Below are 27,566 nucleotides of genomic sequence, written 5' to 3'. Positions count from 1 at the left end.
GGAACTAAAACAGTATTGTACAAAACATCATCCATGAAGAAATACAAGGTTAGTCTCTGGAGAATAGCTCCAGGTTGTAAATTAAATACCATTTATTTAAATTGTTATTATTACTTTTACTCGAGTTACAATATTTGTACAGAAACTATATAATAAATTAATAATCTATCTCTGACATGGTTATAAAAATGCACTCCTCAGCACACAGGAATGTGTCCAACAGTGAGGAGCTTTGAGTACAGGAAGCCTGAGCAGTTTTACAGTAGGTTGTTTTAGGGTTTGGTAGTAGTAATAAACGCATTGCTCAGGACTGAGCCTTGAAAGTTCAGCTCGGATGTGCTGAAAAGTATTTCCCTCTGCAAAGTGTGACGCTGGGTGTGACCTGTCTCACAAGTCATTATGGCATTCAGGATGTAACAGAAAGATGCAACTCAACAAGACTTTGAAGTTATTACAATGACACTGTCTAGAACGAAATGTATATTGATCAAAAACTCATTCATTATTGGTCAGTAAAAAGTGTAAGGTTTTTTCCCAGATTCTTACCTTTTACTTGCTTATTCAAGAAATTAGCTGATGTGTACCCCCTGAAATGTGATATTTGCAATTTATAAATAATGAAATTCATGCCATGCTAACCTATGTGCATGAAATATATTTATATATATATTTTTAATACATGCTATATTAAGAACAACTGACACTGTTGCCAGTCTTCAAGCCTTTTCATGATTATACCATGTCAACATAGTAAAAGTAATTTTTAAGGAGTACATACTTCAAAGTCTTGAAATACTGCAGATCCATCGGTGAGATCAATTAGAATGGCTTCAGTGAACACAATATAAGCAATACAAAGATTTACAGATACTCTTCTTATTTCTCTGTTTCTTGATGATTTTTCTTATATTTCAAATAAACTAAAAGTGTAAAAGGTCTTTTTATACATGAAAATTTAAGAAGTCTTAAAATATCACTGACACAACTGTGACCAAGAGTTTGTAATAATTTTTGATGAACCACACATGCATTCAAGTAAAACCAATATCCTAAATTTGCAATATGCTGTTAATATAGGATGAGCATTCAGAAAAAGTAACAGTACATAACACTAATGAGTACAGAACAGAAATGGGAAAATTAAGTCTAACAGATAATCTTCCCAAGACAACTTTGAAACTATAAAAAAATACTTTTGATATGTCAAAAGGGAAAAACACCACAAACAACATAAAGATATAAAAAAATTTCTCTGAAAATACAAAAACATTTATCAAAGTTCTAAGAAATGAACTTTGCCTCATAAACATGATGAAATATATCAAGTATTTTCACTTTTCTTGTTTCTTCATGTACTGAATTACTGTCTATTTCATTATATCTATTTATACAGATGGCCCTTGACTTATATGGGATTTACTTTCTTAGTGTTCTTATATGCAAATGAAATGTAAAAAGAAAATGTAATGTTATTCCCATAGTCAGGGTTATGATAGTTGCATAAGTAACTGAAGATGCACAGACTTTTTTTTGGTCATATCATATTCCTTAAGCAAAACATTGTCACTACTGCATTTACATTGTTTTAGTCATTCAAAGTAATTAAAAGATGGCATGACAAGTTGGATATAAGAGGAAATGTATGTATGTATCCATATGCAAACCTGCATCCCATAATGTACAACACCAAATTCATAAGGGATTTGAATTTGCACAAATTTAAGATGCTCAGGATGCCGTGGAACCAATTTCTCGCACAGTTCAAGGGCCATCTGCACTTTAGCAATGTTGATTCAACAAATAGATAAAGAGAGGAATTTGAAAAATTAAGAGAGAAAGAGGGTTTACCCTTCACCTCATATTTTATAGACACACAATTTCTTTGATATGTGAAAAAAAAATTAATGTAATATATAATTACTTTTTAGAGAAAATATAATTCACGATACTTAGACGGTTAAAAAAAATATAACTGATACTTTACATTTGACCCTACATCAAAAACTTAACAGTTGTCAATAGTTATTTAAAATGTTAAAAAAAATTGACATTGAGCTACTAACAAACTGATTACCAAAATTTCACTGTTACAAAACACTAATATTATTACCTGTTTCTAAATTATACTTTGTGATTAGTCTTCAATATAATTTATACACGAGTTTATACAACATAATTTGACAAAACAACAATTTTGGCATGGAGCATAATTACCTTCAGAGACCTATCCAATTGAATGTATACTGTATCTACAGTGTATAAGTTCAGAATCACTGACCTTCCCTCTGAAATCATTACAAATTTGGTCTAAATAAACTACAGTATTAAGGTACAATAATATGCAAGAAGCTTATGGCATTGGAATGTGACACTAAAATTAACTGACAATGGAACCTTTTTACAAAAATACAGATCATCACCCTCAGATTTATTAGGTAAAAACCATGAATAAATGTAAGAGTAAAGAAAAGTGATTTTCTATGGAAAGCAGAACGTTATTGGTGGGTGGAGCAATTGAGCAGGATTCTCAGACTGGCCGACATGATTAATGCCTAGGAATAAAACATAGTACATATACCAGTGTCAATATTTTAAGTACCAATTATTATCCTACAAAAAATACTAACAATTTAAAATTTTACCACTCTTGATTTTTCATTACAGCTTATGAAAAATATTTTTAGTGAGGAAACAAAAACCTTTAAAAAAATATCAATGAAAACATTGAAAAGACTATAGACTTAAACCTAAAGGTTAATAATGAAAAGCAGGATTTTATCAATAAATAAAAAAATTACCTATATGATTCAACAGAGGTCTTTTGCAATGGAATCTCTTCATATAAAACAAAAATAAAATCTTGCAAGAGTCACTTATCATCTCATTAAATAAGGCTGATATATTATCATATACCTTGTTTAATATCATAAGTCAAGAACATAACAAAGAAAACATTTACATATAAAAAAGAAAGGTAACCATAACAGCAATTTTAGATATCTACAATCAACTAGATATTAGTACTGAACACTGAAGAACTGTACATCATCTTTTTGATATCAATGCTAAAATATCATTAAAATAATATCACATACAAAAAATAGATATAAAACTGGAAATATTAAATATTACATAATTTTGTTAGTCATCAGAAGATATTTTCTTCAGAAAATATAAAATCATTTTGACTTAGTTTGAGATTAGACTTGTGTTCGTTATATTTTGTCGTGTTAACCTTGTTCAATAAAGTGTACAGTATTGTACTGTACTCGTAAACTTCAGTATCAAAGATTTAGTTGCTTCTTGACTTGTCACTGATCTTTGGGAAAACTAAAATTATCAAATGGCTCTTCCCAAAATGGGTCACCCTCATTTTTACCAGGGGGTACTTGACCATTTTCACTCTCGGCACAGAAAAAGTCGTCTGCAAATGGATCACTATTTCGCCGAAAGATACTCACAGAATCAGACTTTTTCATATCAGTACTTGTAGGAGCAATAAAACGTGCAGAAACTTTAAAGTCAGTCTCATCATCAGGGAAAATATCTTCGATTACCTCGTCATTATCTTCCACATCTTTATCAACAGACTGATCATGACTCTCAGGTACCTGTTCACTCTCACCTTTCTCAGATTGCTGGAAAGCATGTTCAAAATCAGCAAACTGCATGTCACTCTGACCCGTTTCCGTTGTAGCTGATGTATTTACTTTAACACTAAATGGGTCACTTTCCTCTGCTTCACTGGAGGTAGTAATGTCTTGAGGAAGGCTGGGAAAGGCATTATCAAAAGTTACTTCTTCAGCTACACTACCAATTATTGAACTAAAATTATCCTCGAAAGGGGAATGTCTTACATCACTTCCTTCACTACCAACACTAAGTCGTGACGGGCCTCGACTTCGATGGGCTCGACCTGATGCAGGTGGCGTGTAACTATCTCCAAATGGAGACTTTCTATTTTCAGATCCTGAACGTGACAGACGTCCTTGGTCTCCTGAGGCTTTCCGGGAATCACAATTGAAATCATCTTCAAATGGTGATTCAGGAGGAATACTTTTATGATCATCATGAGTGGAATGTAAAGACCCAGTTGACTTTTGGTCCTCATAAGGCGTATTTCTATGAGACCCATGCCAAGAATCATCAAAAGGAGATCCTCTTGGGTCACCTTGCCTTGTTAGCCTACTTACCTCTCCTTCAAGGGACGGTTCTCTCTCACTTTCAACCTCCTTCAGTACCTCATAACGATCTCCTCGGTTGGTGAAATCATCATCAAATGGGCTTTTTCTTTTACTAGCTAGGTGATCAACTGGAGCTTGAAGGGAATTATCAAAGTCAGGGGTCTTTGATGACATCATTTCACTACTACTTCTTGAGGAACTTCGGGGTTTTGACTCGAGAGTTGTGAATGGATCATCATATTTTTCTGAATTATCTCCATACCCTGCTGAATACCTGCCATCTTCCATGTTTTCCCTTCCTTTAGTATCAACAAAACTATCTGCAAAAGGCGATTTTCTAAGGGAATCCTGTTTTGACTTTTCTGAAACTGAGAGCTCTTGTAGGCTGGAATATTTATCAGCATCTGTAGGAGGAACAAAATTATCATCAAAGCTTGCAAAAGAGGTGTCAGATTCAACTCTACTTCGACCAACTGGCTGTTTACTAAAATCATCCGTAAATGGAGATTTATAACTCTCGCCTTGCTGCCTTAAGCTTCTTGGACTGGCTCTTCTCATTGTAGGAGAATTTACAGGTGTAATACTTCTTTCACTCATGGTTGCTGCTGAAAAATCATCGTCAAACTTTGCATCAAAAGTAGGCTCAAAGTTATCATACTCACTTATTTCAGGGCTTCTGAAAACGGTCACACATTCCAAATCATGATTTGGTGGTTGCCAATTCTTATCTTTTCCTAACTCTGCTGTATCACCATCATCACTTAGAGATGATTTCCTTTCTAAGGAATCATCCCTTAGGTCACCATCAAAGTTTGCCTTAAAAGTGCCAGATGACACTTCTGAGACCTCTTCTTCCATTGAATTCTGAGGTGTGAGGAAGTTCTCATCAAAAACAGATCGTTGTTTGCTTACTGTAGTGAGTTCTCTAAACACTGCATATCGATCCTCACTTACTGGGGCACCAACAGCATGCGAGGGCTTTTGCTCCTTAGGTCCAGTATACTCGGGTGGTTCTACAGGACTTTTTGGAAACTGAGCATCAAACTCAGCAAACATTTCATCTTCCTCAAATGCAAATCTATCCCGGCTCTGCTCTCTACTTGGCCCTCTTGATCTCCTACCTGGTTTGTCACCAGTATGTCCGTATGTTTCTGTATCACCTCTGGCTTGATTTTCTAAATCACCTCCCTGCCTCAACTGCAGCTGAGCTAAACAAGCAGCTAACTCTACTACTGTCATTCTTGCTAATTGATCCACAGGCATATTCAGACTAGAAGCAAGCTGATCTAAACTTGTATTAGCAAGATCAACAGATGCTGTGCTCTTCTGAGTAAGTCGAGGTGATTTTCCAGGAGTTGAAGATTTACTGGGTGTTGACTCCCTTGAGCTTTTTGGTACAGCTCCAGTCATTTCATGAGTAGGACTCACACTTGGTTTAGGAAACTGGAAGCCATCCGAGTGAGGTGGCTTAGTAGCCCTACTCGGAATAAACGCAGGACGAGAAGCATTGTCAGAATAACGTGGCTTCCTTGCTGGAATTGGAATTGGTGGAGTGTTAGCTTCATCAGGAGAAGAATCATATTCATTAATGTAATTATAATGAGGGTCAGATGATGGAGGGGGGCGGGGAGGTGGTCTCAAGGTAACGTGAGTGGGTTGTCTTTTTGGAGGAAGGGGTGGTGGCTCTATGTGGGCTGGTCTTGGGGGTGGTTTTGGAGCCTCTTCATAGCTAAGATTGAGGTCATCTGTTGGGAAAGGTCTACTTTCCCCCTCTGGTGAAGAAAACTGTTCAATTTCTCCATAGCGGCTGGATGATGGTCGGAGTGATAAAGTTGCAGAGCTGGCACTTAATTGTTTGGTTAAATGGGAACGTGGTCTAGGTCTTGGACTAAGGCCTCCATCACTTTGTTGCTGAGGTGGAGTTGGAGGAGTTAAATCACCACTAGCAAATGATCTGTGATGGCTCTCTTGATTATCCCAATCACTATCAAAGCTAGCTTGCTCATTCCTAAACTTATGACTTCTTGGCAAAGTTTTAGGGCTTATTGAAGTTGAGGACACCATCATTTGTTTTGTTAAACGAGCTCGAGGAAGTGGTGAATGACGAGCATGAGACAGCTGTGGGGAACCTGGTCCTGAAGCCATTCTTGCTGGGGACCTTGGTACTGGAGGAGGAGAAAAGGGAGGTGGACTGTCACGAAATGATTCGGGAGGTAATGCTACAGTTAATGGACCACAAGGTAAAGGTGGTGGTGGTTCATCAGGAATACTACTAGACATTTCTGATCTCTGACTTCTTGGGGAGTCATTGGGAAATGTGTTAAAATCTGCAAAACCAGATGATATATTGGATGCTTCATAAAAATCTTTTTCTGATGTCTGATGGAACTGAAAGTCTTCTTGCCCAAATGAATCTGGAGGGCTAAAGGATTCTGCAAACTGCTGTGAAGGCAAAGAGGTTCCGTGAACTGGTGTAGTATTGGTTGATGTTACAGGCTGTGAAGCAGTCACACTGGATGACCTTGGGGTAGTAGCATATAGTGATGTTGATGCTACTAGAGCAGACACTTCAGGGGGAATCATCCCAGGCTGTGTTCTTGGGGAACAGGGTGCTGAAGCTTCTCCATCACCTAGCTCTCTCAAGACTCGTTTGGCAGGTTTCCGCATTTCACTGAAGAAGTCTCTTTTGTCCACATATGGGCGATTTTTTCCAGTGCCAAGAGGATCTAATTCCGTAAATACATCATAGTGAGATTCTTTACTTTCCTCTCCTAAAGCACTTTCATCAAAACTAGCTTTAGACCACTGAACATCAAATTCATCAGGTTGATGTAGGCTAGAAGCCCCACTAGCTTGCTGAGATTCCTGTCCTTCACAAAATCGAGATTCACTAAAACTGTTGAATGATTCATTATCTGTTGTTCTAAATTCCTTAAAAGCTGCATATCTGTCCTCTAAGTTCTGGCTACCCTCAGCCGATGGCTGAGTGGTGGAAGGAGACTTAGTTACATCTGGAAAACTCACAGGGAACTTTGCAAAGTCATCTGTACTTGTCTGGTCTGTTCCTGCTGCTGCTGCTGCTGCACCACTAGCAGCAGCTTGTTGCTTCTGTTGTGCACTGTGTGTGGAATCATGTCTTGTTCTGCCTGAGAAAGGAGGAGGTGCAAGTGGGGCAGGTGTTGGAGCTGTACTGGCAGTAATTCTGGGTTTGGACGACTCTGTAGTTTTGAAGGTGGGTTTAAATGAATCGCCAAATGGATCAAATTGCTCACCCTCCTGAAAATAAAATAAGCTAAGTTAAAACATTAAAAGGTCACCCATTGCATACTGAAACTTTCTGAAATCTTAATCATTATCTTGGAAAATACCAAAATATACCAAATGTTTGAAGGGTCACAAGTATGGTAACCCACTGTCAAATCACTGATGAATGAAAAAATAAGCATTCCTTCACCATCTCAAAGTTGAGGATTTTTTTAACAAGAACCCATAACTCAATGGAACTTCACAAATTTAATTAGTTCTGCAACAAAAAATATGTACTGAATATAAAGCTGGAAAGCATTTTAAGATCCAAACATCAGCTGGTTATTAAAAAATTCGGTATGCACATCACTAATGTCAGTTACTAAAATCAAGACAATAATGTAATTACATATAATATTTAACTCCAAGTGATGTCATTGAAGCCACTTTTATCAAGGATGCAGGTCCCAGGTGGTTTAAGAGGGCCGCTAAGTTTTCTACAAAAACTAAAAGTTTTTCATAGTACCATTACTTAATTAAATTTGTATAGCCAAGTGCTTTGTCTCCGTCCTCTGTTATCTACATTTATTATAAATGGAATTAAAAAATAATGGTTTTTTTAAGTGTAACCACTATTCATCTTCTAAATCAACTTCCAAGCTATGAATTATATTCTTATATTTCCAAAACTTATTGAAAATACTGTACAATATTCAGAAAAGGATGTAAACAAATAATAATTGCTGAAAATTTATTTGTCTGTGGCAAATCATACTCTTGACCAATTATGAACATAAAAATGTTTTTCCTCTATAGCATGCTATAAATCTATTTTTCATGGTATACGGCTGTTTTGAAACTAAAGTTAACCATAAATTTTCAGCCTAAGATTTCATCAGAATCTCAATGGTTAGGAATTCATTTGACATCATTGAAATCTCAAAGGGTAAAGCAGGGAAATTTTTATTTAATCAATAAACAGCAACTTCCAATATTTTACAAAACTTATTAGATGATATTCTCTGTTGAAGAAAAAAAAAATTGTTAAGTGTTGAGCTGCATTCATACATTTGGTTATATGGGCTATTTCTCAAAATATCCATAAGTTAAATTGTCACACTCTTTTATTACGAAAAGAACACCACAACCCTACAATAGATTTTGTGGTTTTTATAGTTTTTGCTATGCAATTATTCCATAAAGTCTGCCATTTATTAAAGATTAGTGATCTTAATTGATGTTCAACAATCATTGACAGGAATAGCTACAATCACTGGTCAACAAGAAGGCTGATTAAATGCTACTCTTCCTTAAAGATGAAATAAACAATGCATTACATCAGTATGTCTCTATCAAAATGCCAAACAGTAGTACATAATGTACACAATTATTTTTATATCAGGAGTTTCCTAGCTTCTGATAATTTACCTGATTTGGCAACACACACTGCATTAGAACTGTTACATCATTTACTACACTCTCCACATTACATATTCCCTGCATAATTTAAGGATAGTAATTGTCAATGAATATATTAATGGTTTCCCAACTGGTTCCATGAGATCTGAAACTTGTTCTACTTCTTTATGGGACAAGTTTATTTACCACTACAGAATATGTAAAATGAACCTCCACCCTCTACCAGTGATTCCCAATGCTTCTAGACAGATAAAATTAGAAATTTTAAAGACTTATAACTGGAACTAGGCCTGCCAAACTCTCCTCTAATCTCATATTCTGCTTGTCAAGGTGTTCAGGATTTCATGTTGCATTCACTGGTACTGAACACATCTTAACACCTTCAGAAAAGTAGGGTGTTATGTTATCAAACATGCCTTGTGGTGCCGAGACCTTCCTAGGCATCTTTGGAAACTGTTCAGTGTGTCAAGTAGTTTTACTGTCTTCTCTGGATCTATATGCATGTTCTTCCTCACAGCAAAAACACTCAAGTGTCTTGAAACTGAACTCATTTCCAAATAATCCTCATCAAGAAGGCATCTCCATGTCTCAGGCTACCAATCACAGATCCTGTCTTCAAGTAAACAAATCTTAAGCTTCCACTTCCACGGACAAAATTTTGTAGTCTCCTGTTTTGTCAAAGCACTTTTTTGGATACCTTAACCTTCCTTACTAATCCACTTGCCAAATGCCGACTAGTATGATCCCTTTGGCTAGATAAAATCCATATCTAGGTTTGGGACTTTCATCTCCTGAACCTTGCATCACTAGAAATGTGTCACATAAACCATTTTACATGAATTCCACAAGTATGTCTACCACAGCAACTACCAAACTCCTGTGGCCTCTAGAAGGAAAAGGAGGAAATGATAGCTCATCCTAGATCTGCCATTACAGCCTTAACCTTTTTCCACACTTAACCTTAAGGGAAACATGGCCAGAACGTATAGAAGTTATTCCTGGTTATTAGTCCTATAATGTCCAAAAATACCAAGAGAAAAGGCAGAATAATTGCTTAAACAAATTCCAGTCTCTTGACTCAAACCTACTAACATGAAACAAAAAAATTATCAATTGCCTTTTTTTACTAGTATACCTTGCATAGAAAACTGTTCCAAAACTCTCCATGCACCTAGTAGGGTAATACATGAACATTCTTTTGCACTCCCATCTTCTAGAATGTATGACGATAACGGAATATTCAAGAAGTCAGTATATCAATTAGTTACTTCGTACTTTGTACTTAGGCTCAAATAAATAAGTTTACAAGTATATTTAACTGTCATAATTAGGCCACTTTATAAAGGAAGATGTTAGTGGAGTAGTTAAAAAACTAAGCTGAGTAAATGTTCAAGACTTAATTTAACAAGAATTCATGCTAATGAAGATTCTGCAATTAACATACAAAATGATGTTTAAATTACATTACAAGTACATCTAGCACTATGTAAATTGCCCATTTGACAGCTGTATGATATTTTCATGCCACTTCCTCCACATTGTCATATTGACCCCACAATGGACTGAGGATTACCAACATGTCATCTGTGTGTCTTGAATAAAATAAAGATAAAATTCCAGAAAAGATGAAAGGTACTGCTGATCAAAGCTAACTGACCTACAAGCACATTAGACCAAAGTGCATGTACCATCCAAAGAGCATATGCCATGAAATTTGTGATGTAGTGCAGGATATGCATCTGAATGAGACAAAGAACTTATTTTTCCTGTCAGTAAGTCCCCTTGGCTAACACTGTATCGCATGGACAACAGTTTAAGTAAATTAAGAGGAATGTGTATGTTGTTACCAAATAACATATCTTTCAGTCCTTGAAGATACCCTATCCAGGACATAACATGGAAACATGTAAGTTCTACATTCTGTATACTAAGAGACATTTTACAATGGAAATAATTGCACATCTATCACCAAGTAATCAAAGACTGTATTGTAAAATCACAGGAGGCCTTTATCTAGTTTCAAAGAGTACTTGTACTTAAGAATTTAACCTGAAGAGGGTTTATATTCCAACTAACATGTCTTCTGCTGAGATATACGGATTTCAAATTACTGTACAGTATGAATAATCTTACTATATTAAAAAAAGCAGGTACTGTCAGTAGTATATCTGCACAGTACATCCAAACATGCATTATTACAAATTTCCTATTACATAATTTCAGCATTTTCTCTATTTAATAAAAAAAAAAGTCGTATGTCTAAAATAAGAAAAACTATCTTGTATAAATCCAAATGCCTCCAATACATGAGAATAAACGATCTAGAGCTGTACATGCCATCTACAGATATGAACCCCACCTTGGGAACCCAAGTTGAAAGTATGAGACATTTTTGCATATTTAGTCCCAGAGAGATCAAATTCTCCTGGTAAGCTTTAAGTTACACACAACATGACACTGTACTTAAGAATACAGCATGTACTGATAAAACACTATTTTAATGCTGTAACTTGAACAAAGAGGACAAATACACCAAATAAAAGTGTTATGTACCTTGTTAATGCAGTGCTGTACATCTTTACCCTTGCATTCCAATGCAATGCTTAAAATTCCTATTAAAACACCTCAAAAGCTTGCCATTCCTTAAAAGATGGATGATCATTCTCTAATAAAGGTCGACAATTTTGAACTTGTCTATCCTCTTCTAGAGACACAAAACCAGAACATGTTCATATTTGCCTCTAAAATGACTGGCAGGTAAAGGAGGCAGAATTCCCTTTTAAGATGAAAATTCCAATGTTCCTGGATGGCAAGATCTTGAAAGGATGAACTTTTTGGAATCATTTTCAGCTGATTCACTCAAGGTCCTCAACAATATGTTCCCTGGAAATGTATCCATGCAGCTATTGTTATAAGTCACTTAACAGACCACTAAGCTAAATGACTTGGATCTCACAGGGCTAAACCATACGATTTGTATTTATTAACAATAGAGTTTATGCTTCTCAGCTACCACCTTCAAGGCCATAACCTGGGTTGAAAAGGTTTGGGCTATGGAAAAGCTGAAGCATAGGCACCAAAATTAAATTACTTTCTCCAGACTAAATTAAGGTATTTTGAGAAGAGGGAATAACCACTGCTTGGAAAAATACATCCTGTAAATTGGCAGACATTAAGTCTCTCTTCTTAACTAGCTGAATGACTAATTTGTGAAGGAGAGAGACAAACATTAGGTGTGATAACCTTCACTTCAATTTAGGTAAGTCTTGTACAGTGGTGAACTTTAGTTTTGAAAAGATGAAACCTTGGAATTATGGCTTGAGGGTACAGAACTGTGTTTGCATTTTTGCTCGAATTCTAAAAACTGAAATTCAAGCCAAGATTCACTGAAATGACATTCAAATATATTTTTCATTTCTACATATAGAGAGTTACCTCAGCTGAGAATTTTCTTTCTTGAAATGTAAGGACAGTACTAAAGGTTTTAACATTAATATTAGTACAGTTATACAAAGTACACCAAATGTTTTGTTCAATTATATAAAATAGACCCCTGACATGGATAACCACATGAAAGATATGAAGGATTACATATCAATGAAGTACAGGGAGAGGCATATCTGAGCAATTTAAGTATACTGTACAACACAAAATATTACTTCCCCAACTTGATGTTAGGTGTGCGGCAAGGAAACAACAGAGGTGAATACCAAAAGCAACTGAGGAACTTGTTTACTGGTATTAATAAAAATACTGGTTACAGTATTCCTAAAGACAATGAATTATAAAAATAAACAATAACAAAAGTGGCAAATACTAACAAAGATTAAATAATAAAAAAGGCATTTGGCTGAAGTAAAGTAAAAAGGGAGGGAAAAGAGTTGAGTTTCAGTCCCCTTAGAAGGACATCTTTTAGTCTCCTGGAAACACAAAAACATCAACTTTGGAAATTTAAGCTTGGTATGATCCCCAAATAAGGAAGGAATAAGCTCTAGCATGGTTTGTATTTTGTATGACAACACATGAGGACAACAAATGAGTTCAACAAAATTTTGCAAATATAAAAATCAGCTCATTTTACATCTTTATCCAAATTTCAGTCGACGAAATCTGATAACAGAAAACAACTAAAAAAAAAGGTTACATGATTCACGGCACAATAATACAAAGTGAAAAATACGACTGAGTGACCTTTAAAAACTAACCAGCACACCCTATTGCCACCCAAATCCAGAACCATTTAAGTGGTACAGCATCAGTGCAACCAACACTCAAGGGTTAACACAAAAGCATCAGTCATAAAACTTACTATTGTATGATGGAAAGTCTCAGCCCTAGTATAATCACTTTATGGATAGAAAAGATGTAAGCATCTGTTAAGATTTGCTCCTATCCCAAGACATCACCAATATGAAAGAGTGAAATTCAGTTTAATTTGCAACGCCCATTAACATGTAACTGCACTGCAAAAATATCAGTTGTATTTTTACTATTATGTAACTAGTATGATGTCAGTTTTGTTAAAAGGTAAATCTTTCTGCTATGTGTCAAAATTATCAGAATTTTCATATTTGATACAAACTTGTTGTCCTGCATCACATGACATGAACATATCTACATTATATAAAGTAGCTATTTAAGTAAGGATAATGACCTATAACACAGTTAAGAGACAAGAGCAAAATGAGTTACTCTGAGGTCTTCTGACTGTAAGTCAAGTGTCATTTATTTCTCGTTATGTATTGACACACCCAGATAATTGTATATTGCACATGAAAATAAATGATCAAATTCTGAAGGATAAATATCCTCATTAGCAACTGTTACCAGACTGCTCTTGCACAAAGAAATAAACTTCAACATAAGATGACATGGCAATAACCCACACGATTTGCACCAGACTAACAATGTTACATTCATTAACTTAATTTTGAGAATGTGATTTGACAATATCAATCATTACAAGTCATCAAAAAGTAGTTATTCTTAATTTTCTGCTGATAATCTAACAGCTACAATGGTTCTTGTGAATCCATAAAAAAACAAAAGCATTAAAGGACTTTGTTTCTGAGTGCAGTAGAGTCTAAGAAAACATTATCGTAAAACTGGGTCAAGTTCAAGTATGCTGTAATGTACTGTATATGACTTTCCTACAGGGTCCCGAATATTCAGAGTAAGGTGACATATATACACTGTACTGTAATTATACATATGTAATTTCAAATTTCATTCTACTATATACTGAAGGGTGTAAAAGGATACTTTTCTTATGAAAACCTAGTTTTACCAAGAACTGTTTAGTACTTACAAATTACCTTATTACCTTTTTGAGGGAAATGTAGAACTTGTTACCTGTGCTGGAGCATTACTTGACTAAGATCTTACTTAAATACTCAAGAGATAAAACACTTACCTTACATAAGGGATCAGTGCACCTTGTGACTTCTACTGAGTATATATGTTTAAAAAAGGCAAACTGTGTGCTAGCAAAATCTACATTTTAAAAAATACTTTGGTTGGAGTAGCATTTCCATTTTGTGTACAAAAATCAGGTTACAGTATCAAGGTAAATGGATGGACTTATAAATTCAAGGTGGATATGGCCAGCCTTTGAGCCTAACGAAAACAGTATTTTAATTTTATTAAAATCACCACATCAATAATTTATTATTCTGAAAAACAGAAACTCACACCACTGTCTTATTATCAACTTGTTCTATTTTACTGTTGAAAGATTTAACCATTTTCCTTTGCAGACTCTCCCTACTGCTTTACAACTAAGCACACTGAATCACTGAAGAAAATTAAATGGAAAAATATGTAAGTCTACCTTCAACAAACTTGGGCAAAGAGTGTTAACAAGGATATCCTCAAAACTTGTGTACCTATTTTCTGTACATCTGTTATATACTAGCAAATACTACAGTAAATAAAGTATAATTAAGTCCAAAGTTTGTGCCTTTTCCTATGTAATGGTGAAAAATATAACTGAACAAAATTTTAAAAGAAAATGCATATTTTCTGACATTTACAATACTGCTTGTATTAATTATCAGCCCTATGAGAGCACAGTAATACAGTACTTATTACAGTACTACAAAGTAATTATGGTGACAAAAGACTAATTATATACAATTCAATGACACAATTCTACCAAACAAATGTCCCAAAATGAAAGACATCATGCAGCAATGACCGTGTACCAGCATTAAACTCTCTTAATTTCCAAAATATTGTAGCAATTCCTGAGGTCTCAATAGAGCAAAAACTGTTCCAACTTTCATAATTTTCTAAAAATTAATAATGTGCAAACAAATCTGAAGATAAACTGTATGGCTTTCCATAAATGTATTTCTTTCTCCATATTGTGAGAGTTTCAAATAACCTTACTTAAGTCTCCATTCTTTCTTCTCAAAACCTAAGTTTTTCCTGTAGGCAAAGGCTTACAGGTTAAAGATATCAAATTGTCTTTCACAATAGTTTTTGTATAGAAAAATAAAGATTCAGACTGAACTTTTCCCATTCGGTAACTTGGCCAAGGCATTAATACAAGAAAGAGACCATTCAAGCTTTGAGGGACCTTTACTTTACTTACAAGATCAACAGAATTATTTTTGGCTTCAGGATTTAATGACCTCTCCTACACTGAGGAATCTCCAGGCTGACCAACTCCACATCTTGAATCTATGAGGAATTCATTTCAGACTCCAATGTCTACTTAAATATTGCAAAATGGAGAGCTACATTAAAGAACACAAAAATTTATCTACACAAAATCAGTGACAACAACCTACTCCATACTGAAAATTTAAAAGATCATTAGTTATGGTCTTGATAAATACAGAAGTGAAAAAAGTGGATTCAGATTATGCTAAGAGAAGATGAAAAACCGTGCACTGGATAAATTGAGCAATGTCTAGAGAATGACTAACAGTCTATTTCTACCTAACAAAATGGGTCAAGATTAATACCAGTATTAAATTAATCTATTAATTTCAGAAGTTTCCCCAACCTCAGTAACATTTTTAATACAGGCAGTTTCATTTATTTGGGTTATCATTTGAAAATAAAAATCTTGAGAAAATATACATACAAATGTAAGCCTGTCAATAGAAAATCAATTTAAACAAAGAAATTAATGCAGTAAGGATATAACCCTAACTCAGATTTTTTAGTTATTTACTAATAATAACTCGAATACTGTTACTTTCACAGGAGAGTATTTCTGTGATTTATTCAATTTCAGAGGTAGCTCTGGTTTTATAAGGTACAGATCATCATCAGTTTTTCTTTAAATACACTCCATACACAAATGCTTACTACTACTTCGGTAGTACATGGATGTGTACCATTTAAATCTAATCATAATTTAAAACTAAAATTAGATATATCTGCTTCACAAACTGGTACCTTACCCTTTTCAACTCTTCTTTAAGCATTGATGATTTTCACTCTTGTGTTCACACTGTATAAATTGAATAAGTAAATCATTCAATCAATGCTTCCCTAGTTAACTTACAACTGCCCTTGCAAATTCTATTCAACATGCACCTAAAATTCATGTTAAACCTACCGAGTGTCAGTTTAGGTAACAAGTGTCTTTCAGTTTCTCTCCTAGGAGGAATTAATCAATTGCAATTCATTTAACTAAAAGATACTTTCCCTAGCTCTTCTCCAGACTAGCTCTCTCTATTACAAGTGGTCTACCTGTCCTCCCAAAGGCATCATTTCTTCATTTACTGTATTCTGCTCAGCATCCTTGTTACACATACCAGGCCACCCACACGTACTCTGCATCAGTAAGCCCTAATTGCTATGTTCAATGAATTTCAGGTTCCCTCTAATGCCAAACTTTATTAGTTTCTCCCAGTTCCTCTTATTCCTGATACCCAGATTTGGTCTATTCCTGATACCCAAATTTGGTCTACTCTCTATTCTTCCCATTCTTTCAAACCTAAGTATATACAATTATTTAGCTGTTCACCCCTTCACCCTATACTGAAGATAATAACAGCAATAACTGAAATTACCAGGGAAGAATCTACCTTGTATCACTACCATTTAACTCAAAAGTATACAGTACAATGTAAGAAAGGCTATTTATCATTTTTAAAACTTAATTAATATTTTCAGTTATCATATTCTTGGTATTAGAAAATCTTGCCTCCAGCTAGTTCTTTGATTTCTTAGTTGGTCTTAAAGGGGATCCATTTTGTCCTGTCCTGTGTGATAGCACTTTTGCTATAAAATAAGAATTCTATCATAAAGTGCCTATACTGTACCAAAGTTCTATTCCAAAACAGCACATTGCTTTCTCTCTGGTCTGGATATTTTCAATTAATTCAATAACTTACCTTATTTAAAGGTAAGAAATAAACAGTATTTGAAAAATATAACCAATAAATAGTGTTTAAAAGAAAACACAAGCAGACAGTTATTTATAGAACATGATTTGCAGAAAAAATTAAAATTCTTCAAAAACCTTTCTTGCTTATGATATCCTAGTCTTTAACATAAGGAGACAATAATAAAGTTATTTCTTTTCTCTCTTCGTTTCTCTAAATCTACTTCAATCTATAGAAATTTCAATCTCTGTGGAATCTATATTTAGATACAAGAAAACATCCTTAGTGAATTATATATGAATATGAAAAAATCTTCAAATCATGTACTATCAGACTGGTGTTCTAGAGAATACCACACTCCCAAGAGCTGAAAGAACAATAGTCACTTCTTGGGATATTATCTTTTGCCTGGAATAGCATCTGTGAGCGATAATATCTTTAAACAACAGGTGACACATTTATCACATAAGCTATCGGTATAACTTGCCACAAACAAAAATGGAGAAAAATGACCAATTTAGAAAATTACATGAAGCAAACGTAGATGACCAGGAAGTGAGAAAATCAGGATTGGTTTTCACTTATGAACTACTGAAATATGTTGCAACAGCTTCTTTGATGCAAATTGACAAAAAATATTTCTGACTCCTGCATACGGGGTACTGTTGCATAACGACCGAATGATTCATAACTCTTTATAATGAAAAGCTAGTACAAAAAGAGTACTATACTTTAAAAAACGTTTGTAGTGGCAAGTAAGAAGGCTTAAGAGTTTATAAAACTAAATAAAAGAAAACCTAATGACCTAAAATTTCATTCTACTATACTATTATGAGGATTAAAATGTAGAGGAAAAACAGTAAAAAAAGGAGTTATCAGAAAAAACAGTTTTTTAGCGTGAATAATTCAACATTAGGAAAATATAAGTGTAAATAAAGAAAATAAACCTACTGAAGTATCAGTATCAAATAAAAGTACTGTATATCAAAATCAAGGAAGCTATAAGAGAAATAACACAACGGCAGTCTAAGAGTTGATCAGTGCAAGAAAATGTACAGTGACCATAACTAATGGGATTCCTGATAAAAATAAAATGTAACAAGCATAGAGCTAACAGTACTGACAATCGCATCATTTGACTCATGCTAAAGCAGCAGCAGCACAGACCAATTTTCTTAATGGTGAGCTTTGGTGAGCCACTGATGCCATTAAAACATGATTTCAAAATCAAAAGCCATTAATTTATTTTTTTACTTCTTGATGTATATCCCTTTGATCAGTTTATCCATACACAACTCTTTCAGTCCCTAATCATCATCATATATGCCATATTTCATAATGAAAATATAAGAAAGTTATAAAAAACAACAGCGGTCATCGAGAAATAGACTGCCTGAATTTCTATGTTACACCAAATACAAAAAATTTGCTGTAAAAATTAATTGCTTACTTGCTTTCTATTACCAAGCATCCTTTCACTCCACACCCTACATCTCTCCATACCTACATAGTAAATAAAACAAGGACTTGACATGTTTTCCAAAGATGATCCTGATAATTGGTTATAATTTATGGCCTGACTACAAAAGTTGAGTAAACTTACTATAATACAAAAAATGCTGTAAATTTGAAATGAATACTTGTAGACAAGTGCATACAGAGAAATGTTACTCCATAACCACTGTACAGTACTGGGTATGCCAATATACCGTACACTGGGAGAAGTCATTCAAACTTTCACTTTATTTTTTAAAATGTTCTCATAACTCATGTTCTAACCACTAAATTCTTTATAAAACTCTTCAACAACAGAAGGAAAGCTCAATTCCCTTTTGAGTTACATACACCCCCTTATTATGCTAAAATAGTTTGAACAGACTCTTGAGTTATAGATCTTAACTCCCATGTTAATTAATTATAATATCCTACCTAGGAATTATTACTACCAAACATTATCAATTCTGATACTGAAGAACTCTGAGTAGTACTTTCAGTATTTTATCAAGACCAAACTCAAATTTCTATTCTCATAAGGCTAGCTTGCAGGATTCTTCTCCTCATGGAGTGAAAATTACAGTATGAGAGATCTGATGAAAAGCTGTTAGTCCCAGCAGGAAGATAGCAAAAGTATCACATGAAATATATAATATGAAACAGCTGGCAAAATGTTTTGGGTCAGAAAGCTCATAGCCAAGAGTTTTTAGTATTGCCTACAGTGCCTCTTAAAAAGGGCTACAATATTGTAAGCTTACCTACAAAAGCTTGAAAGCAAGTGACAACATAATCTTGCCTCTTTAAAAGGGCAATTATTATGTTGTAACCTCACCTAAAGTACTTTACTGTGTTGTAACCTTTTACAAAAAGTCTTGAGAACAGTTAAATAACATAAGCTTGCCTCTTTAAAAGGGGCAATTATGTTGTCAATTTTCCTAAAACTTTTAAACCAGTGAAATCAAATATTCTTGCCTCTTTAAATGAGGAAATTACTATGTTGTAAGCTTGCCTAAAAAGCTTTAAAAATGCTAAATAAAATACTTTTGCCTCTTTAACGGGGCTAGTATTATGTTGTAAGCTTGCCTAAAAGCCTTGAAAAGAGTGAAATAATCTTGCAAATGTACCACATTACCTTGCATTATATATTTCTTTGAGGGCCAAAAATGCTACTTTGCTAAATGAACCAGTAATGGTAATTATAACAGAAATGATGAGTAAAATAATGAAAACTTAGTCTATTCAAAGATACACTTTCAGTTATGTTGGTAAATATAAAAATGACCTAAAAAAATCCCTTGCAGACAACCTTAAGGCAAGAAAAGATGTCCTAGGAAAGCATAAGTAGAATGTTACTTCATTTTAATTCTAGTGAAAAAGCCTCTCTGAAAATAAGAACATTTAGTTTTTATCTGTACTCGAGTTCTGAAAAAGCGCAGTCGCCTCAATCAGAAAGAAGCCAGCCCTACAAGTCTTTTTCAATTCACTGCTACTGAAACATTATTTTAACTTAAGGTACTGTACTGATTTCAAATGTTCACATGAATAGCAGTCCAAAAGACGAAATTTGTGAAAACAATAAAACTGAAACTTATTCAAGTAGATTTCTCTTCAGGGGATGCATATATAAGATTACCGTAATTTGAAATGCAAAATAAGCAAAATAAAAAATCTGATAAAACATAAATGAAAAACTAAGAAGATTCAGACAGATGCCACGCCAAAACACCATTCATTTTTAAATTATTAACAAGCTAGATCTCATGGAATTTGTGTGTTAATATGTTCTTCTAATTCAAAAGCAAAAACTGAAGTACATATACAGCAAAATTAGCAAGACAAACAAAAAACATAGCAAATAAAGGGTTCTTCCTTCTTCTAAAAGTTGAAACACTTGAAGTTTTGTAATGATTATGTACCTCTTAGAATATAGTATGTTATTTACAAAGAAATGGAATGTTAATAATTCTCAAACTATCTACCGGTACCATAAAACTGTACATAACTTGAAAAGCATATGGGGGGTCTTATTGACCAAAGATCAGTTATTTTCTATTTCTATAAACAAAATTTAACAAAACTTGGTGAATATATCAGCTTTTAACTCTATATGAAGATATGCACTAAAAGATCTTAATTCCATAATGAGGAATCCAAAATTGTATAAATACCATCAGTTTGACAGTTTTATTTTGGTTTCAATTAAATGTGAAATACAGCAGTTTGTCTAGTGCAGTAGTGGAATCTTCTAATCTCCAAACCTTAAAACAAGGAGCAAATTCATTCCTTCTTTCTGCTGATGTCTCCTGAATTCAGGTGTACAGTATTGGTTTTATTTTCTATTCCCCCCATATTTATTTATTTAACACCTTTTCCTGTAACTTTTCTCTCTGAAGGCTGATTTCCCTTCGGAACACTCTTGGGTTTACAGTCTGCTGACTCTGTTCTTAAGGGTTTTCAGCTGAAGCTTTTAAGAAATAGAGCATGAGTACAATATGGATAAGAAGTCTTCAGTGTTATATATATATTCTTGTTCTTACAGGAAGGTATCATCAACTTTAACAGTTTTTTTGCCTCTTCAGCCTTAAGTTAAAAAGGCATACAATCTAAGAATCAACCTAGGCAGCAGAGGAATAACCCATCAGAAGCAAAAAATGCCTGTCAACATGTTTAACCTCTTCCCTTATAATGATGCCTTGAAAAATCAAATGCTTCAAAAGACACTTAAAAAGAACCTATGCCATATCCAGACTATGTTGAGTGAGCATGCTTAGAGTTGGCATTTATGGTCAAAGTTTTCCTGTTTGGTTTAATGAATATTAGTTATCAGAAGGATGCAACTATTGGTTTTGGTTTTACGCACTTTTTTTTTTGCATATGCTCTGCAACTGTCATGAACTGAAGGATGGTCATAAGGTTTTTCCTGAAGGGCACTATTTTTATGATACATACTGAAAATTGCAAGAACTAAGGAGAGAAAGAGAACTTTTGAACACCATTCCATTGCTTTGTGCCATTGTTCCAATTCCATACTGAATAGAGAGACAGAAAAAGGAAGGATGTGAGATGGGGTAATATAATATGCCGCCATATGACATTCGACCACTCTCCAAAAATACAGTGTTCAGGATCTGGAGATATAAGTGTTTACCTATAATTTGACAACAAATTCTACAGATACTGTAGAATGGCATTTAAGGTCCCTGCCCACGGTATCAGTTCTTTTTCACTAGTATGTAAGCTCCTGTGACATGTGTTTTCAGGGCTTCCAATCTTCCATAGTTTGAAGATCAAATCTTTGCATGGTAAACCACTAAAGCTCAACAACTCTGTGATTGCTACAGAGGGGGAAATAAGGGAAATTAAATTGTTATTTAGTGAGACTCTTTGCATTTCTTCTGAGCTTATGCAATTTTTTACATTTATCTTTCAAGAAACTGCTGTACTAAAACCCATAAACATATCTGAAAATGGGAAATTGAGCAAGGCCAACAGTCTTAAATTTTTATACATGATAATGTACATCTTAAAGTAGTGGCCCTTCAGTTCCATGTATTGCTTAATGCCTTTTATTTTCCATCTGTTCCATTCAATCTCTTCCTGCCTAGCTCTCCAAACTTCTTCAACTTACTCTGCTCTAATTTTCAGTTCTCACTCAAGAACTAATCCTTTCAGCGGGCTTTATGCACATCTTGAAATGTGACTCACAGGTCTGAATGAACAACCTTAAGAGATTAAATTAAAAAAGAATATATAAAACAAATGATAAAGGCTTAATAACCATGTATGATCTTTGAATGAATATTTTGCCCAATAAGCTAAATTAAAAATTCAAGGGGTTACTCTCCTATTCCATTAAATGCTTCATATATCTCTTTAATACTAGAAAGTGGAGAGTCTAAGTGGCTGTATCTAAATACTGCACAAAGATGGTGTGAAGCCCTCAAAGCAGGCAAAAAAACACCTATTTCAAAATATTTTCAGTTTTAAGACTAACATGCCTGGGATGTGTATGATTTCATGACCTTTGGTGACATACCACTGACAGTAGGTAGATATAATGTATACAACTTATATGCCTATATACATTATGCTTTATTCCTGAACTATGTAGTTTCACTGAATTTCATTTCAACTATAACAACTAATATTCATGGTAAGGTCAAATCTCAAGTTTTATCTCATCCGTTCTAGTAAGGAGGTGGCTTCTAACTCTGAAAAAAAAAAGGCATCCTAAATAGAGAGACCATCCTAAACCTTCATAAACCATTCATATGAAACTAGCATTGCTGCTGTCAATCAACCAAATCATTCATAAAAAAATAATAGGCATAACCAAGTCTGCAGACAAGGTTGGCATTTTTAAGGATGAAAACGAAAATGGGTAATGGTCTACATACATAGCATCATGGGGTCCATTTGCAAAATAATGAGAATAAGAAGAACAGGCAAAAGCTCAAGCATACTATTTGCAATATAGTTCCATTTCTAAGCTAACCAATTATGCCTTCTGTTCAACTGGCAAAGGGATATACAACATTCAAAACATAGCATTTTTGTGCCTTCAATGTCTACCATGCCAACTCTGCGATGCCACACCAGTAATACCTTCTGGTTCTGTTGAGCACGCTGTTGACTGATTTCCGAGAGCCCTTTCTGAAGGGAGCTCAGCTCACTCTGAAGGTCTAGTAAGTCAGCAATAGCCCCCCCGGCCCCACTTGTCAGACTGGCACTCACTATTCCGCTGTCACCATTGCTGCCGTACAACCCGGTAAATGAAGACTCCTGAAAAGGAACAAGATAAATATCTAAACCTTTTCTTTTTCCTATATTTATAGTCACCTTCATCATATTCAGGACATTTTCAAAGCAAATCAAACAAATAATGTAAAAAAATTCAATAATATTCATACATGATTATATATGTATTACATACCATACCTTAGTAAAGATACAAAATATCATAATGCCTTCCTTTATATTAAAGTTCTTCATTCAATGCATCTAAATAACAACATACTTCTACATGCTTTGATGTATGTAAATGAACAGTGGTATCTTAAAGGGCACCCATATGACTGATATATCACAATATTGAAAATATCAATGACAACAAAGCGTACATAATCAAGCCAGAAAACTGTGTGAAAAACTGTAACTAAAGCTCCAGGAGAGGAAATATTGCTGTATTCTATTCATATTTTTTATGTCTTGGTTCCTTATTTATGCGTTCAAGTAATTTAACAACAGATAAAAAAGTAAATTACAACCTTAATAATGCAATGCACTTGACTATTCAAGACTGTCACTTAATTCAAAAACATTACTGCAATACCAACAGTAAAATTCAGATAATTTGACAATATATGTCAAATACCAAGATTTAAATTCTTATTATACCCATACTTCCCACAGTACTAAAAGAGGAAAGGTGTAAAATTCTGTGCTGTCTGGATGCATATGCAACTAGAAAGGAAAACTGGATAATATGATATGAAAAAATTTAATTTCTAGTCTCAAATTCAAACTCAAAATCTATAAATCTATATCTGGAGCATGGCAATAATTCACTTATTTTATAAACTATTACAAAACAAAAATTTGAGAATGAGATGAAGAAAAAATACAGTTTCACCTTTCAATACAGAGTAAAAAATATACCAAGCAACAGTGAGAAATCTGCTGCTTTGACTTCATTGCATTGGTAATATTTACAGGTTTAGTACTACAGGGTACATTAACCTAAAATAAAAAGATAAAATTCTAAAAATACATTCTGAATTTGAAACTTACCCCGAACACCCCTCTCTCCCTCCCTTCCTCTAAGTGTTTCCTTGCCAATTCTATCTCTTTCTTCTTTATCTCAAAAACAACCTGAAAAAGCAAGAATACAAAATAAGGTGACATTAAACAAGGAAGACTTTGCTAGCTTCATGCATCGTGCCCCACATATAAAGTAAATAAACATTCATTAAATATGGCATCAACATTTTTTTCACTAAAAATTATGGTTGTCTTGGCATGAAAAGTATTCTGAGAAACAGACTTAATATGAAAATATGAAATATTTCAGCAATGCGAACTAAAGGTTACCTTTACCATGCGCGTGTAAGCATCTAATTTATACAATACGGCAGTGGTTTTAGAACACTTAATTTATGGCAGTGGGTAAGTCTGTTGCTACAAAATGCCACACAGGCAGCAGAATGGATTTAAATAAAGAAAAGAGCTAAAGGCTTTGATGAAACTGAGCAAAATATTAGTCAACAACTATTGGTTCTTGGTAGAATATGAATAATTGTTGTTCCAAACTCTGTGAACATTGCTTTAAAAGACCTTTTATTTGATTTTAACAAGTACTTTTGAAGCTGATGCCCTTTGATGCTGTGATACCGATTTGATATACTGTACACATCAAATTACAATAAATAAACTATACATCTATTCAAAGACAATCCCCACATAACAGTGTGAAAATGATATGCACAAGAGTACCAGAGACACAATGAAGATATTTCATGCAATTCCCTTCTTAAAATACTTCAGATACTCTTAAAAGCAGCCAACAGTAGAGCACAGTACTCACCTGAAATAGATCTCGCATAGCGATTACGACTTGGCTAGCAGCTTTCTCGGTCTTAATTCCGAAAAATTTATGGCCTGCATCAGGGGACCCAAATATGTAACCAAAGGCCCTGTTGTCAGTCATGTCTTGAGCAATGAATGAAATCTTGTGTACTGGATGGTGATACAAACAGTCCTGAAATGGAAAAAAGAATCATCAATTACACTGAGATAGGTTGTTTGTACACAATTCTGCACCAAAACATTTTTGTGTATTTTCACTACCATTACTTAGTTTGCTACACAGATTACAAGTAAACTGGGGTTATCTTCCTCTAAATAATTCAAGTTATGGAGTACATGAGGATAATGTATTAGATCATAGGAGATAGATGGGTTTTCAGTTATAAATAACAATGAGCTCCCATTGCAAAGAATGTGGAACTGAGTATTTTAAAACATATAAAAAAAAAAATTCCTTGGTTACTTCAAAGATAGTCACCACTATCACTTGAAACACCAAAACCAATAAAAAAAAAATAATAATTCCTTATATTCTAATAAGGAACAGGCCTACTAAGGGATTCAGAGCTGATGAAACATGGTTTTTCAGCAACAACGTTTTACCAAAGCATTGGATTAAGGTGAAAGTTGGCAAGTGCATATTTTATAACCATGCCTAATTTTTGCAAGTACAGTATTATTTAGTACCTAAGTTCGATAATTGAGTAAAATGAAGTCGCCGATGCCAGAACCGAGAAAATCATAGGCAAGGATCCTAAAACAATTCGCTACATTAACGTGATATGATGTCATGAGGCTCCACCCATCCACCAGGTAGGCGGTGAATGGATATGCTTACAGTCTAGGCTTCAACAAATTCAATGATGGCCAGCAGGATATGTAATTGTCCCTATGGTTGCAAGACTGCATTTGTGCTACAGCTTGCCACTTTGTATACAAGCGAGAAGACCCGTGGCAAGACTTACTATAGCGTGAATAGGTAATTATTTCTATAAAAAGGCCACCCCAGAAGTGTGGGCAGGAGCTGTTGTTAGACAATCTTGACCTCTTCCTTAAGAGTGACAATGAAGACATTTTGTAAATAAATTATGTACAATGTTACAGGTTTTATTTGTACATCTAAAACATTAAAACACAATGATTATAACAAATTGTTCCTCATTCAAACTGATTTCAATATATTTTCCTTTCCATGCACATCAATATAAATTGTGTTACATTTGATTGATATTATGTAGGTAAATAATAGCTTGCCTTCAAAATCTTGACTCCTATCATTACCTTTTATTTGCAGCGAGTACGCTATACGAGCGCTGTTTAGGGTGCTGTATGATATAAATAAAAAAAACAAAGAAAAATAGCAATGGGTTACATTAACTGCAATAAAACAATGGCGTTGACCTTTATCCCTCTAACAATTGAGGGAAATGAGGTATCATTGCTTTTCATTTGAATTCTACTTCTAGTGACCGCTCCTGACTTGCTGCAAGTAGAAGGCTATAGTGTCAAAACCTGAGGTAAAACGAATCGGATGGTCTTTTTTGTACTCTTGCCCTGAATAGATGTAGAACTAACAAATGAACTATAGACTGGTTCATTATGTGGATGAATTACATAAACTGAATTATTTGTAAAGTAGAAACAATACAAATATCAAGAAAATGGAAGGATTCCAAGCTAACAACTTAGTCCCAACAACTGCTGCGGAAGTTGCGATGAACCTCCATAAAATAATAATAATAACAAAATTATTGAGAATGCTCGCCATCATTGATATTGCTGAAGGCTAGGATGGGTACTAATATCAATTAGTGAATATGTAATCAGCAAGTGGGCAGAGCCACAGTGAAGAGACGTTTTTCCCATATGAGACGTCATAGGTTAACGTCATTATTGTGTTCAAAACCCTTACCTGCGATTTTGATGGTTCTGGCATAGGAAACACACTTTTACTCTGATAAGTACCAGAACTATTGAACTTAGGTACTAAATAATACTTGCAAAAATTAGGCAGGGTTATAAAATATACACTTGCCAGCTTTCACCTTTATCCGATGCTTTGATAAAAAGGTATTGGCGAGAAACCGTGTTTCAACGGCCCTAAATTCCTTGGTAGTTAATTTCAAGTTAAAATAACTTTCAATAAGTGGATAAGATCTCAAAGTCTGGATTTCTAAAAGGAAAAGTTAGTTCCAAGTCTCTTGCTCTTTTCTTAACTTTATCTGGTACACACAAACTTAACACAGAAGCAAAGAACTACTTCCATGAATAAAATATTTTTAATCAGTAAATC

The 27,566-nt window shown here is 34.3% G+C and overlaps 1 protein-coding gene across 8 annotated transcripts in view; it reads right to left on the bottom strand.

Annotated features, from left to right (window-relative positions):
* Positions 1-91: 91 nt before the first annotated feature.
* Positions 92-27,566, bottom strand: part of Dab (DAB adaptor protein) — a 231,716-nt gene continuing 204,241 nt past the window's right edge. For 5 of the 8 annotated variants that reach the window (XM_067116424.1, XM_067116426.1, XM_067116431.1 and 2 more), the window contains 4 exons: positions 25,272-25,445; positions 24,479-24,559; positions 23,294-23,470; positions 92-7,460 (listed from right to left, as the gene is read on the bottom strand). In XM_067116424.1, the coding sequence (XP_066972525.1) occupies positions 3,312-7,460; positions 23,294-23,470; positions 24,479-24,559; positions 25,272-25,445 (4,581 nt within the window). In that variant the 3' untranslated portion in view covers positions 92-3,311. The remainder of the gene's footprint in view (positions 7,461-23,293; positions 23,471-24,478; positions 24,560-25,271; positions 25,446-27,566) is intronic. The other 3 variants (XM_067116428.1, XM_067116429.1, XM_067116430.1) reach the window with 1 other exon arrangement.

Source organism: Macrobrachium rosenbergii, chromosome 14, assembly GCF_040412425.1.
Source record: "Macrobrachium rosenbergii isolate ZJJX-2024 chromosome 14, ASM4041242v1, whole genome shotgun sequence".
Lineage (NCBI taxonomy): Eukaryota > Metazoa > Arthropoda > Malacostraca > Decapoda > Palaemonidae > Macrobrachium > Macrobrachium rosenbergii.
Note: the sequence above shows the minus strand (reverse complement) of the source record. Positions and strands in the feature narration are given on the sequence as shown.